The 19,926-nt window shown below is 39.1% G+C and overlaps 1 protein-coding gene across 4 annotated transcripts in view; it reads right to left on the bottom strand.

The window, feature by feature from the left end:
• The window catches only part of Itgb8 (integrin subunit beta 8), an 89,812-nt gene extending 72,164 nt beyond the window's left edge, over positions 1–17,648 (bottom strand). The window contains exon 1 of one of the 4 annotated variants that reach the window (XM_058585340.1): positions 17,075–17,648. In XM_058585340.1, the coding sequence (XP_058441323.1) occupies positions 17,075–17,093 (19 nt within the window). In that variant the 5' untranslated portion in view covers positions 17,094–17,648. The other 3 variants (XM_058585339.1, XM_058585338.1, XM_046463634.2) reach the window with 3 other exon arrangements.
• Between the last annotated feature and the right edge of the window lie 2,278 nt (positions 17,649–19,926).

Below are 19,926 nucleotides of genomic sequence, written 5' to 3'. Positions count from 1 at the left end.
GAAGCTCTGTTTGTATTATTAAAAACTGCTGGATTAGGGGCTGGGGTGCGGCTCAGTGGTAGGACACTTGCCTAGCATGTGTGAGGCACTGGGTTCGATTCTCAGCACCACATAAAAATAAATAAATTAAATAAAGGTCCATCAACAACTAAAAAAAATTATAAAAAAAGAGAGACACATTAAAAAAAACTGCTGGGTTAGAATGAAGAGAAGGATAAAGAATTACTCAAAAGAGAAATAATGATTATTTGGGAGCACAAAGCAGAAAAATCTACTTCTTATGAGATTTTTGAGTTATGATGATTTCAATGGTATTTCTCTATTCATGATTTTTATTTTATTTTTTTTATTTATATATGATGGCAGAATGCATTACAATTCTTATTACACATATAAAGCACAATTTTACATATCTCTGGTTGTATGCACAATATATTCATGCCAATTCGTGTCTTTATACCTGTACTTTGAATAATAATGATTATCACATTCCACCATCATTAATAACCCCATGTCCCTTTCCTTCCCCTTCAATCCCTCTGCCCTATCTAGATTAAAAAGATTATTTAATACCTGCTATTAATTCATGGCATTGTGGAGGATCTTAAGGATATGGTAAGTGCCTGTGTGAAGCATATGAAGTAACAGCAAAACCTGACATAAGGCAGAACCTTAACAAGTGTGTCACTATAAGGAACAGACAGCGTATATGGGTCAGATCACAGGAGGATGTTGCCTCCAGGAGAAACAGGGAGGTTCAGAGAAAATGTCCCTGTGGAATTCCCTGAGTCCTTTTATAATAGGATTGCATGTCTATTCAGTTTGGTTCTCCAGTAGATTCTGTCTCTTAGAAAGCATATTGTCAGGCTGCTGTTGAGAGCTGGCCCATTCAGCTGGATTAGTAATAAGTAGCAAAACAGCAGCAACCTGTTTGGAGACATGAAATCATTCCCCCACATCCAACACCCTGGGTATAATCTTTTATTCCTGAACTCTTCTAGTTCCTACTCCACTTCCCCTTAGACCTCAGATCTCTTATGTTTTCCAACACTTGATCCCTTTCAGGTTCAACCCAACACTTCTGCTAAATCCCTAAGTTGCCTTTGAAATTACAGTCAACCATAAAGAGGCATTACAGGAGAAACTGCCTCACCTTGACAGACCTAGCATGCCTATCTTCTCAGACTCATGTTTCAAATCCATTGACCCATGCAGAAGTGCCTGGATTTATCTATCCCTTCTGATCTGGAAGGCTCTGCACTATTCTCACATGCCAACTAAATTCCAAACTCAAGTGTTTTCAGGTTTCTGTGCTCTCAACTCGGCCTAAGCTTGTGTTGATTTTGCCGCCAGTACAAATCTGAAGCACCCAGAACCCCGCTATACCTCATCTTTGCATGGTAACAATTTAGAAAATAAATGGATGAAAGATCTTTTACCAAAAGTGCCACAGGTATGCACATGACTGGACCTGCCATCTTGCATTTTGAGATTCCCTGCCAGTCTCACAGCATTCATGCTGCTCCTCCTGTGATCCTTTGGATAGAGGAGGTCACTGTGTATCTGGGTGACATCCAATAACCTAGATTTCTATGACTAATGCATTTGGACTATCCTGTGCCACTTATTGTCCATCCCCATGAAAGCTCTAGAAAGCTGAACTTGCACGGTTGAGGGTAAAGTTTTTGGGAACGCAAATTCCTCCGAGGAAAGTCAGGTTTAAGAGTGACACCATGCTGCAGAGGAGTGTTAGTCCAATTTTTACTGTGTGGCCAAAATACCTGACAAGAACAACTTAGAGAAGGAAAGGTTTATTTTGAGCCCATGATTTCAGATATATAGTCCATGATCCGCTGACTCCATTGCTCTGGGCTTAAGCTAGGACAGAGTATCAAAGCAAAAAAAGACCATGGAGAAGAAACTTGCTCCACTTGTGGCAACTAAAAGGCAGAGAAAAAATGGGGAATGGGCCCACAGGGAAGATGTATTCTTCCAGGGCATGTATGTATCCAATGACTCACCTCCTCTAGCTATGCCTCACCCCTCCAGGTACCACCCAGTTAGTCTGTTCAAATTATTAATCCATTAACTGGATTAATCCACTAATTATGTTATAGCTCTCATGATTAAATCATTCAACTCTGAACATACCTAGATTAACAGAAACTTTTGGGGGACATATCACATCCAAACCAGAACAGATGGGCTTCTGAAAGTCAAGGTCATTCAGTATTTATTGGAAGTTTTCAGGGTATGTTACTTCTCTGCTTATCAGTAAGTACCCTTAATGAAGATTTTCAAGTAGATTGACCATTTAGTAGGTCCCCTGAAATTATGGCAGTTTTAGAGAACTCAAAGGCCCAACTCTGGTGTATTTTGTGGCCGAATGTTCCTTAATACAATCCTAGAAAAATCTAGTTGTTGAAAATGCCAAGAATACCTGCATTCCACACCTGGGATTTTTTTTTTGTTGTTGTTGTTGTTGAAAAAAAAATTAAACACAAAGATTTAGAATTATCTGGTGTAGGAGAAAAAAATAAATTCATGCCATCAATATTTAAGAAGTTCATCTGTAAGAAAGAAGAGGGTAACATCCAGTGATAGTTCTGAGTGACCAAACATTCCTACACTGCCAGGAAGTTCAGTCAGAGGCAACACTTGTCTTTTTTTGTTGTTGTTTCAAAGTCAAACACATCCCTGGGAGGCTAAATTTCTCCCACAAGCCCTGATGTCTGATTTTTTGCAATATCCATAAGTCAACCTCTGCCCCGAAAAGTCTGACACCAGATAATCCAACCTCAGAGTACTGTGAGATCTGGCACACAAATGATGCTAAGCTGACCTCCAAGCAGCCCAGGGTCAGCCCTGGATATGTAGATTCACGTCAATGTGCACCCTAATAAGGAGGGCTGGGCCTCATTCTCCAGCTGCACAGATAGTGCTCAGGAGCCCCTGTCCCTTCTCTCAACCCTTCACAGACCCATCAGATGCCATGGAGCATCAGGACATTGAAGGTCTTGGATTTGCATGTGCTTAGATTCTTCATGAGGTATCAAATATGGTACATCCTTGGAATTAAGGACTGTTACTAAACATTTAGTCCTCACATTTCTATTACCAACCTCAAAGGTCAGGCACTACGATTCTAGACACTGGCTCTCACCTGATGGTTCTCATTCTATCTATATAATTGAAATTCTCATTTAAACGGAAGTTTTCAATCAAAACAGGATAGCTGAGACTGTGATTTCCATGTTGAGTGTTGTGTTTGTTTTTACTTTCATTGTTACCACCTTCATATGAATTTTCTTGGAACCTGAGCTCTATCTGTCATTTGTAGAGGGTTCTCTTTTGCAAGTTATGACACATTTGTGTTCAATTCCCCATAAAAATCCAAACCAAATGCATAAAGACAATGGAGCAATACCTTGGGAGGTATGCCTAGTGCTAAGAAAGGGACCAGCTTGGACATGGTAAGTCTTTTTTTGCCAACAATACAGTTTGCTACAATGACTTCTTTGTTTCCAACTAGAACATCCAGTTCTACAGCAATTGCTGGCCATCCCACAACTTTCTTGTATTCTTTGTTCAGCTGCAGTCAATGAATAACTTACATGACTAGGCATAGCCAGACTAGCCTTTTAGCTCCTCTCCAGCAGGCAATTAGAAAAGACATCACCTAGTCTGGCACTCCGAAAGGTACATTCTGTCAACCCAGTCCTTGTAAAATAATTTTGAAAAAAAATTTAATTACTTTGTTTGACCTCCAAATATTCTAAAATTCCTTTATAGCAGAGTGATCACCCCTCATTCATAAGAATGACGCATTCCACCAAAAGCCTGTCTCTACCTAGTATCTGCAACAGTTCAATTCCAAGGAAAGGACCTTAAAACCACACTACGTTCAACTGGACTTAATTTACCACTGGCATATCTTGAAATATCAATGGAAGTTATGTCCAAAGTAGTACAAAATATCAAACCATACCTGAACAAAATCCCCTGTACACCTCATATACCTGGAAGACATATTCTTCACAATTTTTCAGAGCTAAAATGCTTCTAGTCTCCCCTTCTCCTGCCTTCATTGCCAGCCCTTCTCCTCACTTCCAAACTGAATCTCTCCCCAGGGATTTGGCCAGGACTACTCTTGTTTCACCTTGTAGACTATCCAGGGACTGTGACAATTTATTTACTTAGGCAATACTCTAGAATAATCAAATGGCACCAATGCATATCTGAAATTGCAAAGAATCTGTCTTTGACAAATAGAGCAGTATTTGACAGTGAAAACACACACACATACACAAAATCTTGAAAAGAGAGGTAATGTATGTCTGAAACCAGTAGTCAGTATAGTCATGATAGTTGGCTCACTGATAAGGTCAGAATGAAAGGTCACTTTTTAAGACCTTATCTAATGTTTCAGAACATGATGAACTTTTAATACATCAAATAGCAGCACTCAAAAGCATCTTTTAAAATCATCTTAAGATGATCTTCCAGAAGACCACTATAATTCAACATTGTAATTTTAATTTAATGATATTAATTTTATTTGCTAAGTTAATTTCAGTTAGAGACATTTTAATTTTATTTTTATTTATCGGAAAATATTTTGTGTGTGCTGATGGAGATCAAACCCAGGGCCTGGCACATGCTGGTGATCTACCACTGAGCTGTACCCCTAACCCAGGGAAATAACCTGAATATATCTGTTTAATATTATAATTGTCTAGCAAGTACTGGTCCCTGCACTTGTGTTGAAAGGTGGAATTGTTTTAATTAAATTATAAACTTGCAGTGGAAATAATTCAGACTTTCATTACAGTTTTTTTGGGTGTGTAAATTATACCAATTTTCTGACTGTGAAAGTACAAAGAAGGTCATCTTAAGATTGATTTTATATTGAAAAATTGTCCTTTCACTCCATAAAGGCAGTGTGTGGTGTTTCTCAACACATTAACTCATTTATACATATTAAATATGTCAGCTGAATAATTTGACCAAATTTAGTTCATTCATGTCAGTAAAATGTTCTTGCCTGTGACAAGTTTTAAATTAATAGCAAAAATAAAATGTAAAACTAAATTAAGAATATGCACACACTAGCTCCCATTATATTACTCTTTGCAAGAGGGTGGAACTCCCTCATCTGTACACATCCCAACAGGGATTTATTTATGGAAATTTAAAAGCCCATTGACACAGGTAGCTCTTACACAATTGACCTGGTACTTCCATTGCTTGTCTGCCCCACCCCAGAAATATTTCAACTGCCCTAACTTTTTCAGGGTTAAGAGCAAGAGAGATCAAACAGCAGTGGGAATAGCAAGACCAAATATTTAACTCTTATAAACTAGGCCAAGAAATCATTAAATACAATAAGTTGATCTTTCTTCCTTGGAAGATATGCACTTATGATTTAGGAGGCTAGATCTCTGGCTGGGAATTTGGCAGTGAGCACTGCCTCTCCAGTCTAGGATCCATCCCCCTCCTATTCCACATTTGAACTGATTCTGCACCACAGGTAGCCTGGGCACTCCAGCCCACATGTCTGAGCTCCATCTACTTCTCTTGCATCAGCCAACTTTGGTCATCCTTGCACAGGATTTGGAAACATGGGTGATGTGATTTACCAAAAGAAAGAAGGCCCTGACAGTAGCTTGGGGCTGTTGAGCAGAGAATTGTGGAGATGATCTAGTAGTTGGTGACAGATCCTAGATGGGTGTACTCTGTGGACTCCTTGTTCCTGGTTGGGACCATAGTAAGAGGACAGATGCAGGACCTCCAAGGCGGGGATAGGAAATAGACTCACCCTTGGAAGCTTTCTATAATGGAGATTCAGAATGATGAGTCAAATCCAGAGCTTAGGTCAGAATTCTGATTCCATTACTTATCAGCTAAGAGATCTTGAAGATGTTATTCAATTTCTCTGTAATTAGTTTGCCTACTTATAGTAGTAACAGTCCATAACTTGGAGGATTGTGGCATTCAGGACTATATTATATTTTCATATCATGTGTTCAGGAGGGTGCCTGGCCTAAAGAAATCCTTCCCAAATTTTAACAAGTCTTATTCTTTTAACCACAGAGCTCAGTATAATGCCTATCATAAAACTGAAGGTGCTTTAAGAAAACCTGAATAATTCCTAAGTCCTTGATCCACTTTTAGTTGAGTTTTGTGCATGGTGAGAGATAGGGGTTTAATTTCATTTTGTTGCATATGGATTTCCAGTTTTCCCAGCACCATTGTTGAAGATGCTATCTTTTCTCCAATGCAGGTTTTTTGGCAACTTTGTCTAATATAAGATAATTATAATTTTGTGGATTAGTCTCTGTGTCCTCTATTCTGTATCATTGGTCTACCAGTCTGTTTTGGTGCAAATAACATGCTGTTTTTGTTACTATTGCTCTGTAGTACAGTTTAAGATCTGGTATAGTGATGCTACCTGCTTCACTCTTCCTACTAAGGATTGTTTTAGCTATTCTGGGTCTCTTATTTTTCCAGATGAATTTCATGATTGCTCTTTCTGTTTCTATGAGGAATGCCATTGAGATTTTTATTGAAATTGGAGGGGCAGGGGATTAGCAAGTATGGTGGAATGTGATAGACATCATTATCCAAAGTACATGTATGAAGACACGAATTGGTGTCATCATACTTTATATATAACCAGAGATATGAAAAATTGTGCTGTATATGTGTAATAAGAATTGTAATGCATCCTGCTGTCATTTATTTTTTTTAAAAAGTCAATTTTAAAAGCCTGAATAAATAATGATTAAATGGGTTGCAACAGTTTGTCTTTTTATTACTATTTTTTTAGTCTTTGGTTAAGAATGACTACAAATTCTATAAATTTATAGAATTTTAAAATCTATAAAATTCTACAAATTTATAACGTAAATAGAAATCCATTTTAAAAATCAACACCAAGGGTATAATATCAAAAGTATTGTCATACTTATTTATCTATAATAGGACTAACTACTACAGAAATTTTGAAAGAAAAACAAAGTTAAAAAAATAAGATTCAAAAATTTGAAGTCTGAGCTTTTGATCTTTGCTAAAGATTTGCCTGGAAGGTCAAGAGATTACTTTCTGGGGTGGACTTGGAAAGCAGAAACAAGTGTCTTTTATGTTATGACCCACTTTCAAAAGAAAACTTAATTTCTCTTAAGATCAAATTCTAGTAAAGATTAGAGCTGATTAGGGTTTATTTGCTTAGCTGTGCAATTTTAAACTCCTCACTGCTGTCCTCACCTCATTTGTGAAGTCATTTCATTCCAAATAAGTTATGAGAACTCGCTCTGTGCCAGGGATTGGACACACGAAAACAACAGGCTCAGTGTTTCCCTTCAAGGAGGTCACAGGTGGGTGTAGGGATGGGACATAAGAAAGGCACAGAGAGTTGAGCAGGTGGTGCTCTGGGAAGGGGCTGGATACCATGCTGAGAAGCCTGAAGACAGTTGAGAAGCATGGCAGATTCTGAGTAGAGGGAGTAGGCTTGCAAGGGTATTAGATGTTGGAGCCTGCCTAGCAAGCTCATATACTAAAGGGAAATTCTACTTTAGTGGAAACCATTGTGAAAAAAAAGTCATGTTAAGATATGTGAAGAATCTCCATTTTCCTTGAATCATTTTATCTAGTGTCACCCTCTTGCTGAATTATAACATTTTTTCTACCTAGCCCTCTGTGAGAATTTCATTATCTTTAATAGCAAGAAGAGGAAAAATATTCCTCTTCATCTATAAAACTTGAAAATATATGCTTTTATCATCCATTTTCTTCTTCTAGGAAAAGTTAAAGTCTAGGAGACATTGTGAAATGCCTTATATGGACTATAGAAACAAAATTAAAGAAGTTTAATGTCACCTTATTGGTCTATTCTGCCAATTTTAAATATAATAGCAGTCTGCTCTTCTCAAGTCTATCCAATTACCTTGCTTTGTTTTTCTTTTTTTACTTCTCTCTCTCACACATAAACACACACATCCCTCACACATTCCTCACATATATGCGCGCGCGCACACACATGTACATGTATTAGTCCTTCTCAAGTAGAATACATGCCTCATCAGAGCAGGACTTTGCTGTGCTCTCTGCTATATTCCCAGGGCTCACAACAAAGCTGTTGATGTTTTAGCATCCACTGCTGCCTGAAGTGGAGTAGCACATGCATGGGGTCCAGGACATCCTGGAAATGCCAGGATCTAGGTACCTCTCCTGCTAGAGGTGACTAGACTGCAAAAGCTGGGCAGCCAAAAGAAAGCCTAATTTATTAAAGATGTGTGGGGTAAATGATTAGAACATATTAAAAACATAGAACTTCAACATATAATACAATGGTTCCAGGCAGCTCTGTGTTGATCTGATCATATCATGAATGTGTCCCAAAAGGGTTTTAATTGAACTGGCAACCAGTTACTTAGTTGGTCAGTTCTTTTCTTCTTTCCTTTCTCTCCAATAACCACAAGTCATGCACATTTATGACACATTGGAAATACAAGTGTTACAGGGAAAGCCAAATTTTACTCCAGGTCTCTCCCCACAAAAACCACGTTTTTTTTCTCCCTTTCTCACTCACATATGAAAACTCCCATACCGAGTATCTTAAGGTGAGTTGAGAGTTTCTGGGGGCTTCCACAGGAGGTATGTTTTCACCAGGCCCATGATTCACAAATCCCAATCCCCTCTGAGGTGACTCTGTGGGTTGCAAGGTTCCCATAATTTCCCATGCTATGGGGTGGGTCCAAGGAATCACCAGGTAAAGCATGTGTAGTGAGGTCCTCTACCATCTGACAGTCATGCCAAATGTATAATATCCAGGAATTTTTTGAAGAAATTGTGAGTCCATACAAGTGAGAACAAATCTCATCTGCTGTGTTCACTAGCTAGATGACACTGAACAAGTCACTTATCTCTTCTTTACTTCAATGTCCACATTTCTAAAACAGGGATTATAATTTGGCTTTCATAGTGTTATTATAAAGATTAAACTTATATATTAAATCATTTACATCAATGTGTGGTATAGGATGAGAGCTACCTAAATGTTTGTTAAATTATATGGGCATTTCACTTTCTTTTCAGTGTATGTAGAAGTCATACCTACATGATATTTTTTAGGATACAATTGGAAAAGTTACATTTTTAAAGATTAGCAATTAGGTCATCTACGTAAGAAATTTAGTATTTAATTGTTCGGTTTAATACAATCCAATATGAATTAGTATAATTTTTTCTATGGATTATTTTCAATATGTTATAATCAATATGTGGTTTATAGCCAGTATTTCATGTGTAATTGGATGATACCAAGGGCCTCACAGTCCTTTGCTAACAGAACCCTTTAAATGAGTCAACCCGGGCTGCAACAGGGACTAGAGCTTTGAACACAATAAGGATTGAGAAAGTACACACAAAATCGATTATAAAGTTGTTAGTTTATTGGATAAACAACAACAACAAAAGACTATTTTATTGTGTCAGTTTGGTAAGGCCAGATTTGAGCATGTCATAACTGACACAGTTTTAGTATAAGTTAATTACTTATGGGTCAAACCAGCAAAAAGGACATCATTGCAATGTGTGTAGATGCTGTATAGCAGGCACTTTCAAGAAGGAGACTACTTAATAAGTACAAACAAGAGAAAGACTGCATCAAAGGCAAACAGTATGCTGGATCACCTCTTTAAAGTTTAAAGAAACTTAGATCAAAACAGTAGCCTCTAGTGTTCCAGAAAAAAACGGCCTTGGGGGAGGTTCAAGAGCAAAGTGAGGAATTTAACACCAAACTATTTATACCTGGATATTTCAAATTTAACCCAGTGGAAGCAGAAAAGACTCTAAAATGTTAAAGAATAAAGATCAGATGATCTCAAATGCTATATTTTCTACCAGAAAGTTTCATTTAAAAAGACGTACAGGAAACTTGGAAAGGCATATAGTGTATGGTATCACAATATTTCTCAGATCTCATAAAAAACCTATTTGGAATGAAAAATAATTATCATATTTGTCTTTTTAATTGCCTATATATATTAGATCTTATTAAGGAAAAAAATTCCCTTTCTTTTCTGAGATATCCCTCCACTTCTCTTGATATATTATAATACTTACCTTGTTTTCAGTCTATAATCAAGGTATGATTAGCTTGGCAGGAAAATATATTCATGAGTAAATATTGTAATATCTTTAAAACTTTAACATGCATTTTTAAGAATTATCAGATGATAGAATTATTCTGAGAATTTTTTTCCCAGTTAGTGTTTTTAGGGTTCTATTAACAATTCTACCACCTGAAAATATCATATACTTTTTATAATTCTCAAAAAAAACAGAGGTTATAGGAATAATTCCACAAAAAAAAAAAATCACAGCAAAATTGACGTTAAGGTCCTCTTTTCCCCTTATGGTTTTGCTAAATGTAGAAATACCTTAATTAATTTTTGAAGAAGATTCTGCTATTTTTCTATTAAAATATAACATAACCTGATTCTTAAGTTTACCTGTTTATTACAAAAAGAAGAGACTGAGAGAAAGTCAATGAAACCCTGTCTTGGAATGAATAGGGAATCAATACGAGATTCAACTGAGACAAAACACATCCTTCAACAAATGTGCATTGGGTACATTTACATGATTGGCATTTATCAAAGGAAGAGAACAAAACACCTTTCCTCATAAACTGTATTCTAGTTTCAGGATTAGGAGGAGCAGAGAAGGACAGTAAGCAAAGCAATACATAGTACCCAGCGGTGCAAAGGGCCAGGAAAGGAAAGGAAAGAGGCAGAGTAGGATTGACAGGGTGGAATGGATAGCCCTTTTTGATACAGTGATATATGAATGGACTGGGACGAAATGAGGGAGAAGGATCAGCGATGTTTTTCAGAGAAGAGCATTGGGATAGGGACAAGGACATTCAAGATTGGAGGCAGATCATGCTTGGTGCATTTAGGGTACAGAAAGGACAGTGCTGCTGGAACAAAGAGAGAACAGGGAAAGGAAATGAGGCCGGACAGTCATCAGGGATTAGTTCATGTGAGATTCTGAATGTCGTGGAAAGGCTTGGCCTTCAATCTGAGAGATGAAAAGCCACAGAGAATTCTAAGTGGGGGGATGACAGGACCTGATGGTGCATCTTTTAAAAGTAGGTCTGGGTGCACTGTGGAGCAGGAAAGATGGCTTTCAAGAGTTTAAGCAAAAGATGGCCCACTCTGGTATGGGCCAGAGTGCTGGCAAAAGCGGTCATAAAAGGACTGTGAGAGATAGAGAAGAATTGGGATACCACCAGAATATTAGCTTGAACTACTAGGAGACAGACTTACCATTAACTGAGTTGATACGAAGTGTGAAAAGAGCAAGCTTGCCGAATAAAATTGAGCATTTGATTTTGAGTACATTAGCGTGCATTTTGTTTTTAGAACCACAATGGAGATGCTGAATAGCAGTTGACTGAACTCTCTGAGATCAATGAATAGTCAGGACTGGAGAGAAGTTCTGGGAGGTGTCAACACAGAAATGATATTTAAACCCAAGGCTCAGTACAGAAAGAGAAGAGCAATTTCAAAGACTGACTTCTCGACACACTTACCTTTGGAGTTTGGAAGATGAAGAAGAAACAACATCAGAGATGAAAAGGAACCAAAACCAAGAGATTACAGGTCCAGGAAGCAAAGAGTAGAAGTGTTTCCAAGAAAGGCAAGGTCCATTGTACCAAGTCCCTGACAGACAAGAGGTCAAACAAGATGAAGACTATGAATTGGCCATCAGATTTGGTGGGGAAGTGACGTGATCTGAACAGAGTGGGACTGCAGAGGTAATCAAGAAAGCCTGGCTGCTGCAGACTCAGAGAGAGGTGAAGAGAAGGGCTGGAGAAAGTAAGTATGAACTTACAGCAACAGGAGAGTGAGAAATAGAAGACAATGCCAATGAGAGGGGAGGAGCATCCTTAAAACTGAAACTTCAGCAAGGTGTACCTGCACTGAGTCCACTGGGGTAGAGCAATTAACATTTGTCTTGGAAATTAGATTTATTCATGTTATGTTTTCTTCTTCATATGCTTGTATACCAAAAAGATGTTACCTATGCATACTATTTAAAGACAAATATTTTTAAATAGATTCCAAACAGAACTTTAACAGAAAAGTAAACCGTTGAAAGTGTGTTTCTATCTTTTCTTGTTCCACTCTCTTCCATGGCTCTTCCCTTTAAGCTTGTGAACATTCTTATGGTCCTAAATTTCATTTAAAAAAAATTCAAGCTTTGAGATAATGACAATGTGTTTCTCCTCCAGTAGTGCTTAAATTTGCTGGAATATTTTTGGATAAAACGTCATGAGAAGTTTGTTTCAAAATAATTTAGTTAGGGTAAGGGGATGAACTGGGAGGAGATGTGAGTTACTTTTAAGTTGATAGTGAAGCTGGCTGATGGGTGGTTCCTTATACCATTCTCTTTGCATCAGTCTGTGTTTGAAAATGTCCATAACACAGTGTTAAAAACTAAGAGAAACAGAGGGTCAATACTATGTTAACACAAAAGAATGTATGAAGTGGTAAAATTTGAGATGATCTGGTAGTAGGTTAAGAAGATATTTTGGTTACATAAATTTTTTTGGCATTTTCAAATAATATGAGATGTCTATTTTAATACACAGGGCAAGAGTAAATGACTTTTAATAGATCCCAATTTTTTTCAGTTGCCACAAAATATAATTAATTTGTATAATTTATATGCAAGTAACTTACAAGACTAGATTTCACCTTTTAAATAAAGCCTTGGTTCTCTTAAATATCAGATCACTGTATAAAAGCATGAAGAATTCTGAGAAGACTTCATGCTATGAGATGTGTTTTGAGGGAGATTAATGCTAACCCAGTTGATAGTGATTTAAAAGGCTAAACACTTGATAGTTGACAATATAGGAGATGAAATTTCATTGTAATAATAAGTATCACATTTTTAAAAAAATGTGATTTTTGAAATCTGTCACTGTTATTGCTACATAAGCTTTCCTAATATTTTAAAATAAGCAAATGTGGAAGTAACAGCATTATTACAATAACTCTTCAAATATTAATCAATAGGTATTTTTTATGTTTTCCAGTTACTCATTAACCACTTCATGGTATCTTTGTTATTAATACTATCTTGCTGATAATTTCCACCAGGGAAAGATTTTTTTAATGTAATAATTTTCTGCATCAGAAACCTTTAAGTTTTACTTATAAACCCTCCACTCACTATACATTCAGCATTAAAAATCAACTATGTATTTGAGACCTAGGAATTCTACTTCAAAAATCACATACAAAGTTACGTTGTTCTTGTGCAGTTTATAGTCTCTTTAGTATGATTTTATTGCCCTCAACATTTTCTTGGTGTAAACTACTGAGCATGGGATTAAGATTTCCTTTGTAACTGATACCTAAATTTCTATCCTGCTTTAAGCGTCTAATTTGCACTGTAAAGACATATAATTTGAGACTTGTAGCTATATCACGAAAGTACAACAGTTTACGCTGATCTCTAATTTTCTGTGTTGTATTGGCTGTAATTTAAATTTTTTGCATGTTTTCAACTGCTATTCAAATCAGTATACATCAGAAACCTTTGTATATTGACAGAGATGGGGGAAAGGATGCCTTATTCTGATTTCAGGTAAGCATTCCCTTTTCAAGTCAGCAGGTGCAAGGGGGACCCATTCATAACATTGGCTTTAAATCAGTTTTGATCACTGGATGGAAATGCAATGCTATTATAAAAGAACTTGACTAATCTTTACAAGCACATCAAATTTTTAAAGGTACTATTATTAGAAAATTCTAGAGGTGAGTAGGATTTTTTCCTTTGACTATTTATTAGGAACAAAATATACTCTGTTGGTTATAGTGTAGATATGTGTATGTTTACTAAAAGTAGGAAAAAACTCTGTTACTTATTGAAACAGGTTGGAATTATACACAGTGGAAAATCTGCTGCAACAAATACCTGTTCCAGAGATAACTGATAATAAATGTTACCTTTTCCTTTGGGTTAAGTTTCATTTAATTTGAAATCAATATGTAAGCCAAAAAAGTAACCACAAGATAAAAATTTACTCTAATTGACCCCATTTCAGATAACTGGGTAAATCTTCCTGGAAGAAATGTTAGACAACTACACATGTAACAATTAAATGAAGTTATCTGAATATTTCCACTATAAACTCTTATTTATAAGGTTATGATGATTATTTTAATTAGCTTCAGGCAGAAACTTTGCATGTCATTTCAAGGCACAGAAATAAATTTTAGTCTACAAAACAATTACAATTATTAATTAAATACTCCTTGAACTAAAGAAGTTAGAGTAAGGTTCTTATAGAACTTAAGGACTTGGTGACAAAACAGGGAAAAGTGAAAAGAAAACTTTAAAGTATGGAAATAGTCACTACATTTGTGAAAACAAATATTTGATCACTATGAGAATCCAATAAGAATTCTTCCTAAGTGGATTATTATTATTACTTATCTTGTTTTATGGTTTATTAACAATACAATGCTTCAATCTTACATTGGATTTTTATTACATAAATTAAAAGCCCCCCAAACCCTTCTCATATGATATTTGACTTGAATTTTCCTTTATGAAGGGCAGGTATTCTTATCCCTATTTTACACATGACTACAAAGAAAAAAAAAGGTTTATGAAGGACTACCCTTTCCAATTTAAGGTAACTCTTGATTTTAACATCCTAAAACATACAGCAAGGTGTTTCTACTTCCAGCCTAACCAGGATTGGAGCTCACCGTGCTGCCTGAAGGGTGGCTTGCCTGGACTAAAAGTCAATCCTTGGTCCAGGGTTCTCACTGCTTCTCAGTCTGAGAGATTGAGCTCAGTGAAGGATCAATTAGCTTCAAAAGTATTTTTGTTGTTGTTGAAGAAAAAGCTGAAAGGATGGTGGCTTAAAGCACGAATATTCCTCAAGAGTATTCAATTTACTCAGAATGAACCCTATGATACAAGAAACTTGTGTGTTGCTGCTCTCTCCTTTCACGGTTAAAAAAAAAAAAAGGAAGACTATCTCCTATAACAACCAGTTTATCCACAGCTTTGCGTCAAATGGAAGTGAAAGGTTGGTGGAACCAAATACTAGAAAGATGTGGAGCACATTATATACCGATCATGTCCTCAAGGATGTACTCCAATTCCTAAATGCAACCCTCTCCACACCCTCCCTTCGGAACTTCCATTCAGGCGCTGCTTTCTCAGCACCCTGGAGCAATACACAGTATAGTTAGCTATTGCTGTCACTCCGGGCGGAAATGCTTGACACCTGGTTTCTCTGAGGCCGCCTGCGGTAGAGGACGCTGACACACACACACACACACACACACACCTTTCTTGTGTTCCCAGGGCAGACATAGACTGACATCCCCTACTTACCTGGCCAGGATGCTCAGGCCAGGAAACTCTTGGTGCCAGCCCAAGACTCGGTGCAAAGAGAAGAAAACAGAACAAAACAACTTACCACTTTGTCCCAGTCCAAGAACAAGTGAAAATACCCAGGCCGCCCGAAGAAATGAGGCAGAACCTCTCCGGCAGTTTTGCAGGCAGACAAATGCAGCGGTAAAAAAAGCCAGGGCCGAGCCGCACATAATGCAAAGCAGCCCTACCCGCGCCTGCCGCCAGGCTCCTTCCCTGTAGAGCGCTCTTGCCTCCCGGGCGCACCTCGGGACCAAAAGACTGGGAATCTCTACGATGTTTCCCTCAGGCCGAGCAGACGGATCTCGCGGCTCCGAGCAAGCTGTGCAGGTACGTGGGCCCGAGCACTGCTCTGCATCTCAGGGCTCCCGCGGCCCTTCCAGATCCACTCGGCCAGCCCTGGAGTCTCCGCGAAAAGCACCTCCTCCGACGGCCGATGGCCAGCGGCGGCGACGCGATCGGGGGCTCCAAAGCCCGCTCCCGGACAAAGAAAAGAGCTTTTGTTTCTCTCCAGCCGATGGGGCTCTGCTGCATAAATCAGCTTAGCCAAGAGCCAAACACAATCAAACCAAAACAAAGCCCGAGGCTGGGGGGAATCACCCTAATGTATATTCACTGGGTGATGCCGCATTTGTGGGAGGGGACGCCAGAAGGCCGAAGGGGAAAAATGTCGATGGCGCATCAATGCGCGAGCTTCTTCCACAGGTGGGCAGGGAGGCCAACTCCACTGTGTTGCAGCTTTGCAGCCTCGCCAGCGGAGCAGCGGGCAAGGTCCAGGCAAAAGCGTTCTGACTGGTGAAGGTTGAGGCTCTGGGTGCTAGAGGCTGGGGAGGCGGCCCCGGGAGCGCTCTAGACGTGCCTGTAGACGCCCCCAAACACAGAGCAAGGCATTTCTGCTTCCAGCCTAGCCAGGACTGGAGCTCACGGCGCTAGCGCAGGAGGGGAGGTTCCGCGGGGGTGCGAGAGCCCAGCCTCGCGGGGCGGGGGCTTCTTGCCCTTGTCCTTTTGGCTCCAGAGTTTGGCTCAGGCGTCTCGCTGCCCAGACCCCTGGCAGCTGGCGTGCTCTGGGGTGCACGCAGCGAGGATACAGTGGAGGAGGCTGGGGATGAAGAGGATTGGGGTGGTCCTTTCCTGGTCCCCCACCCCACCCCCGAGGGGGTCCCAACCTGCTGTTAGCTGGGCGCGCTCCGGCCGGGAGTTGCTAGGAAACCGCCCCACGCTATAGTGCGCCTTGCCGGGTTGCCCGTAGGGGCGGCGGCGCCCGGGCAGCGGCAGCAGCAACAGCTCGGAGTAGCGTGGGCGGGACATTGGTGAGGCATGAAGTCACCGCGGCCCACACTCGCTCTTTGTTTTGCTCACTCCAGCTCTTTTTCTCCCCCTTGGATCGGATAGTTGCCATTCCCACCGTTCACAAGAATTCCTGGTGCGTAGCCGCGCAACAGGAATAGCACACCGCTTTCCCTTTCCCTCTTCCCTGGAATCCTGCTCCCCCAAAGCTCGCCCAGGGGGTGTGGTGGGAGACTTGCTCAGCACGAGTGGCAGCTGTGAGCAAACCGCGAACTCTCACCCCTGCACTGCGCGCTCTTTGTTCAGAGATACTCACTGCCCAGCAGCTGCTGCATACAAAGTGGAGTCTAGGGGCCTCTCCCCGCCTCCAGTGCTCTGCTCTGCGAGTGTCCGCTGCCCACTTTGCTTGCAAAGTTAGGAGCTCGCCCTCTGTCCCATCCCGAGGCAGTCCCGGGTCTCCCCAGCCTTTCGAGAGTTGGACGATCCCGCAGGGGCTGTTCCTGGAGCTACTTGCCGAGATTTCTCGCTACTCTTTTTTACGCAGAGCCTCGCCCTTGAGTTGGACAGCCTTGCTTTTTCCCCAGGGTCTGTTTGTGGCTCCGGGCTTTTGCTGGTTACAGTGGGTCTTTTGACCTTAATCGCCACCTTCCCAGTAAACGGAACAAAGAAGTTACACAAGGCAGCAAAGGAGCAAGAGAGAAGCCAAGGAGACAAGGTGGGAGGGGATTGACTGCTTGCAGCTCAGAAATTTAGGTGCTGGAGCAAAACGGTGTTGGGCTGGAGCAATAGGGGAAGCAGAGTTATCTCCAGTCCTGTCACTACCCATTTAAGTCCAGGGAGAGAAAGGGAACCCAGCCCCCGGAATTGGAAAGGAGACACTGTTCCCAGTTTGAGACTGGGTAATGAAGGTTCCCTTTTCCTTTCGGAGCTGAAGTTGTTTCCCCATCTTGAAGTCTGACCTCTCACTTTTCCACTAGTAACTTATCCGTTTTCTTTAATAGAACACCCGCCTCTTCCAGGCATCAGACCAGTCCAGCCAGGTCAAGGTGAAATATGCGGGAGTTTCCCTCCTTATTTAATAGTTTCCATCTCCTTGTTTAGAGTAAGGAAACAAGTAGGAGGCTCTCTTTTCTTTCTGTTTTCTGATTATTAATTGAGTGAATGGAAAGTACCTGTTTAATACACTGCAACATCGAAAACTCCCCTTTTCTCAGGTGTAGATTGCACATTGGGGTTCACAAAACAAGCTCATCATACCAGAAACCCAGCTGGAAAAAGTGCTCTAGAACTACAAAGCAGACCCTTTTGAGAGACTTAAACCTCAAAAACTGATTCAATTCTACTACCAGCAATGCACACTGAATAAAAATTAAATCCAACTCTACATCATTAACAAATTTCTTTTGATTTCAAATTTGAATAGCTATGATTTTGTTTCTGGAAGCTTCAAAGGAAGGGCCTGAAAAATAGTTGGGATGGGAGTGAAGACTTGAAAAATTGAACATACATCCCCTAGATCTGATTAGTGACTCTTCAGTTGGGCAGCATGCATGTTTTCCAGAGATGATGTCACAGCCTAAGGAATGCAGTCACCCTTGAAACAATACAAATGTTGCAATTAAGAAAAAAAGGTTAAATTCCCAATTTGCACAGATATGTAAGTCCACTCTATGAAGTGACAGTCACACCAAAGTTACATGATGGTAGTTTTAAATTTTATCTGTTTATGCTACATTGTAAATGGCAGTTACAATATTCAATCAAATATAAACATGCGAATAAGAATCGCTGTAACTTTGTGAAACTTATAATGTATGTACTATTTTATTTGTTGTTTATTTTTAGGTGTTAATATATTCTATATAGAAGACAAAACCAACTGTGTAGCAAGAGGAATAAAATGAAGCTCACAGTTTTGTTTCTGGAAAGTTTGAAGCCATTTAGAAAGAAGGGTGTGCACATTTTGTGATGTGAAGCCCATGCAAATAAATGTCAGGATGCCAGTTTTATACAGTTGTTGAAGAGTAAGCACCGCACCATTTATCACCACTTCCCAGTTGGAAAGAGTTTGTAACTCTGGTTATTTAAATAAAACAAAACACAATATTCTAGGTGTTAGGTTGTAATCCTGCAACTTATTTATAAACAAGTTATTTGTACATTTTGAGCTATAAAGATAAAAGTAAATTCCTGCGAAATCCTGAAAATCAGCTGTAGGGTTTTCTTACAGTAAATATAGCTAGCAACCTAGGAACACAATGTTTGTTTATGTCCAATAAATATCACTGATCTCCATAACACATGTTTTTTCCTTCAAATAATGTATAGAATATTGTGAAGAATTGCATCATTATTCTCATCATATTACTTGAAGAAAAAAAAAACTGTTCAAGACATGATGACACCACTAATTCCTAAATTTCTATCATGTTTTGCAGTCTAATTTTGAAATTTCTGATAGCTAATTTTTCATCACTTGTGGTAAAGAGAGCAAATGAAATTCACAGATAGTCTAAAAATAACATTTAGCTATTCATTCCAGACTACCTATCATCAGATTCTTTGAGTTGTTAATAAGTCATGAAACTAGATGACATAAGTTTCTTTGCTACTTCTTTAACCTTGATTTTTCACTAACTTTGTTAATAGTGAATAAAGAAGCTATACGTAGGTAGCAGGAGTAAGGGGGACATTTGAAAACCCACTTCTTTTATTGAGTATCTAGACTTTAACCAAAGTTTGCTCACATTATTGATCCTATGGTTGCATCTATATTCACATTTAATGTTATGTCTTTCTGAATTTGTGATCATAGCTACTCAGTAGCTTTACAGTGGTTACTCACAAGTTGTCTATGAACTTGCCTCATCTATTGCTCATAAGAGATGGTGAATGGTCTCACTTGTGGATAAATTATTGAGATCATGACTTCTAGCTTCATCTAATGATAAAGGACATAAGCCAATGAAAGATACTTTCCACTAAAATGTTCAATGACACAGTGTTTCTCATTGTATTACAGAGTGAAGATGAAGGCCTACAACATAATCACCTACAGAGTAATTCTGAGTTTTAATTCTTTGTGTCTATTTCAGGAGATTCTGAATTAGTAGGTCTTGTATATAGTGCTTAGTAACCTATACTATAGTAACATATACTATAAAAAAG

This window comes from Marmota monax, unplaced genomic scaffold (genome assembly GCF_021218885.2).
Source record: "Marmota monax isolate L192 unplaced genomic scaffold, Marmota_monax_Labrador192_F-V1.1 WCK01_AAM20220418_F8-fsc00057, whole genome shotgun sequence".
NCBI lineage: Eukaryota > Metazoa > Chordata > Mammalia > Rodentia > Sciuridae > Marmota > Marmota monax.
This window is presented reverse-complemented; position numbering and strand designations above follow the sequence as displayed.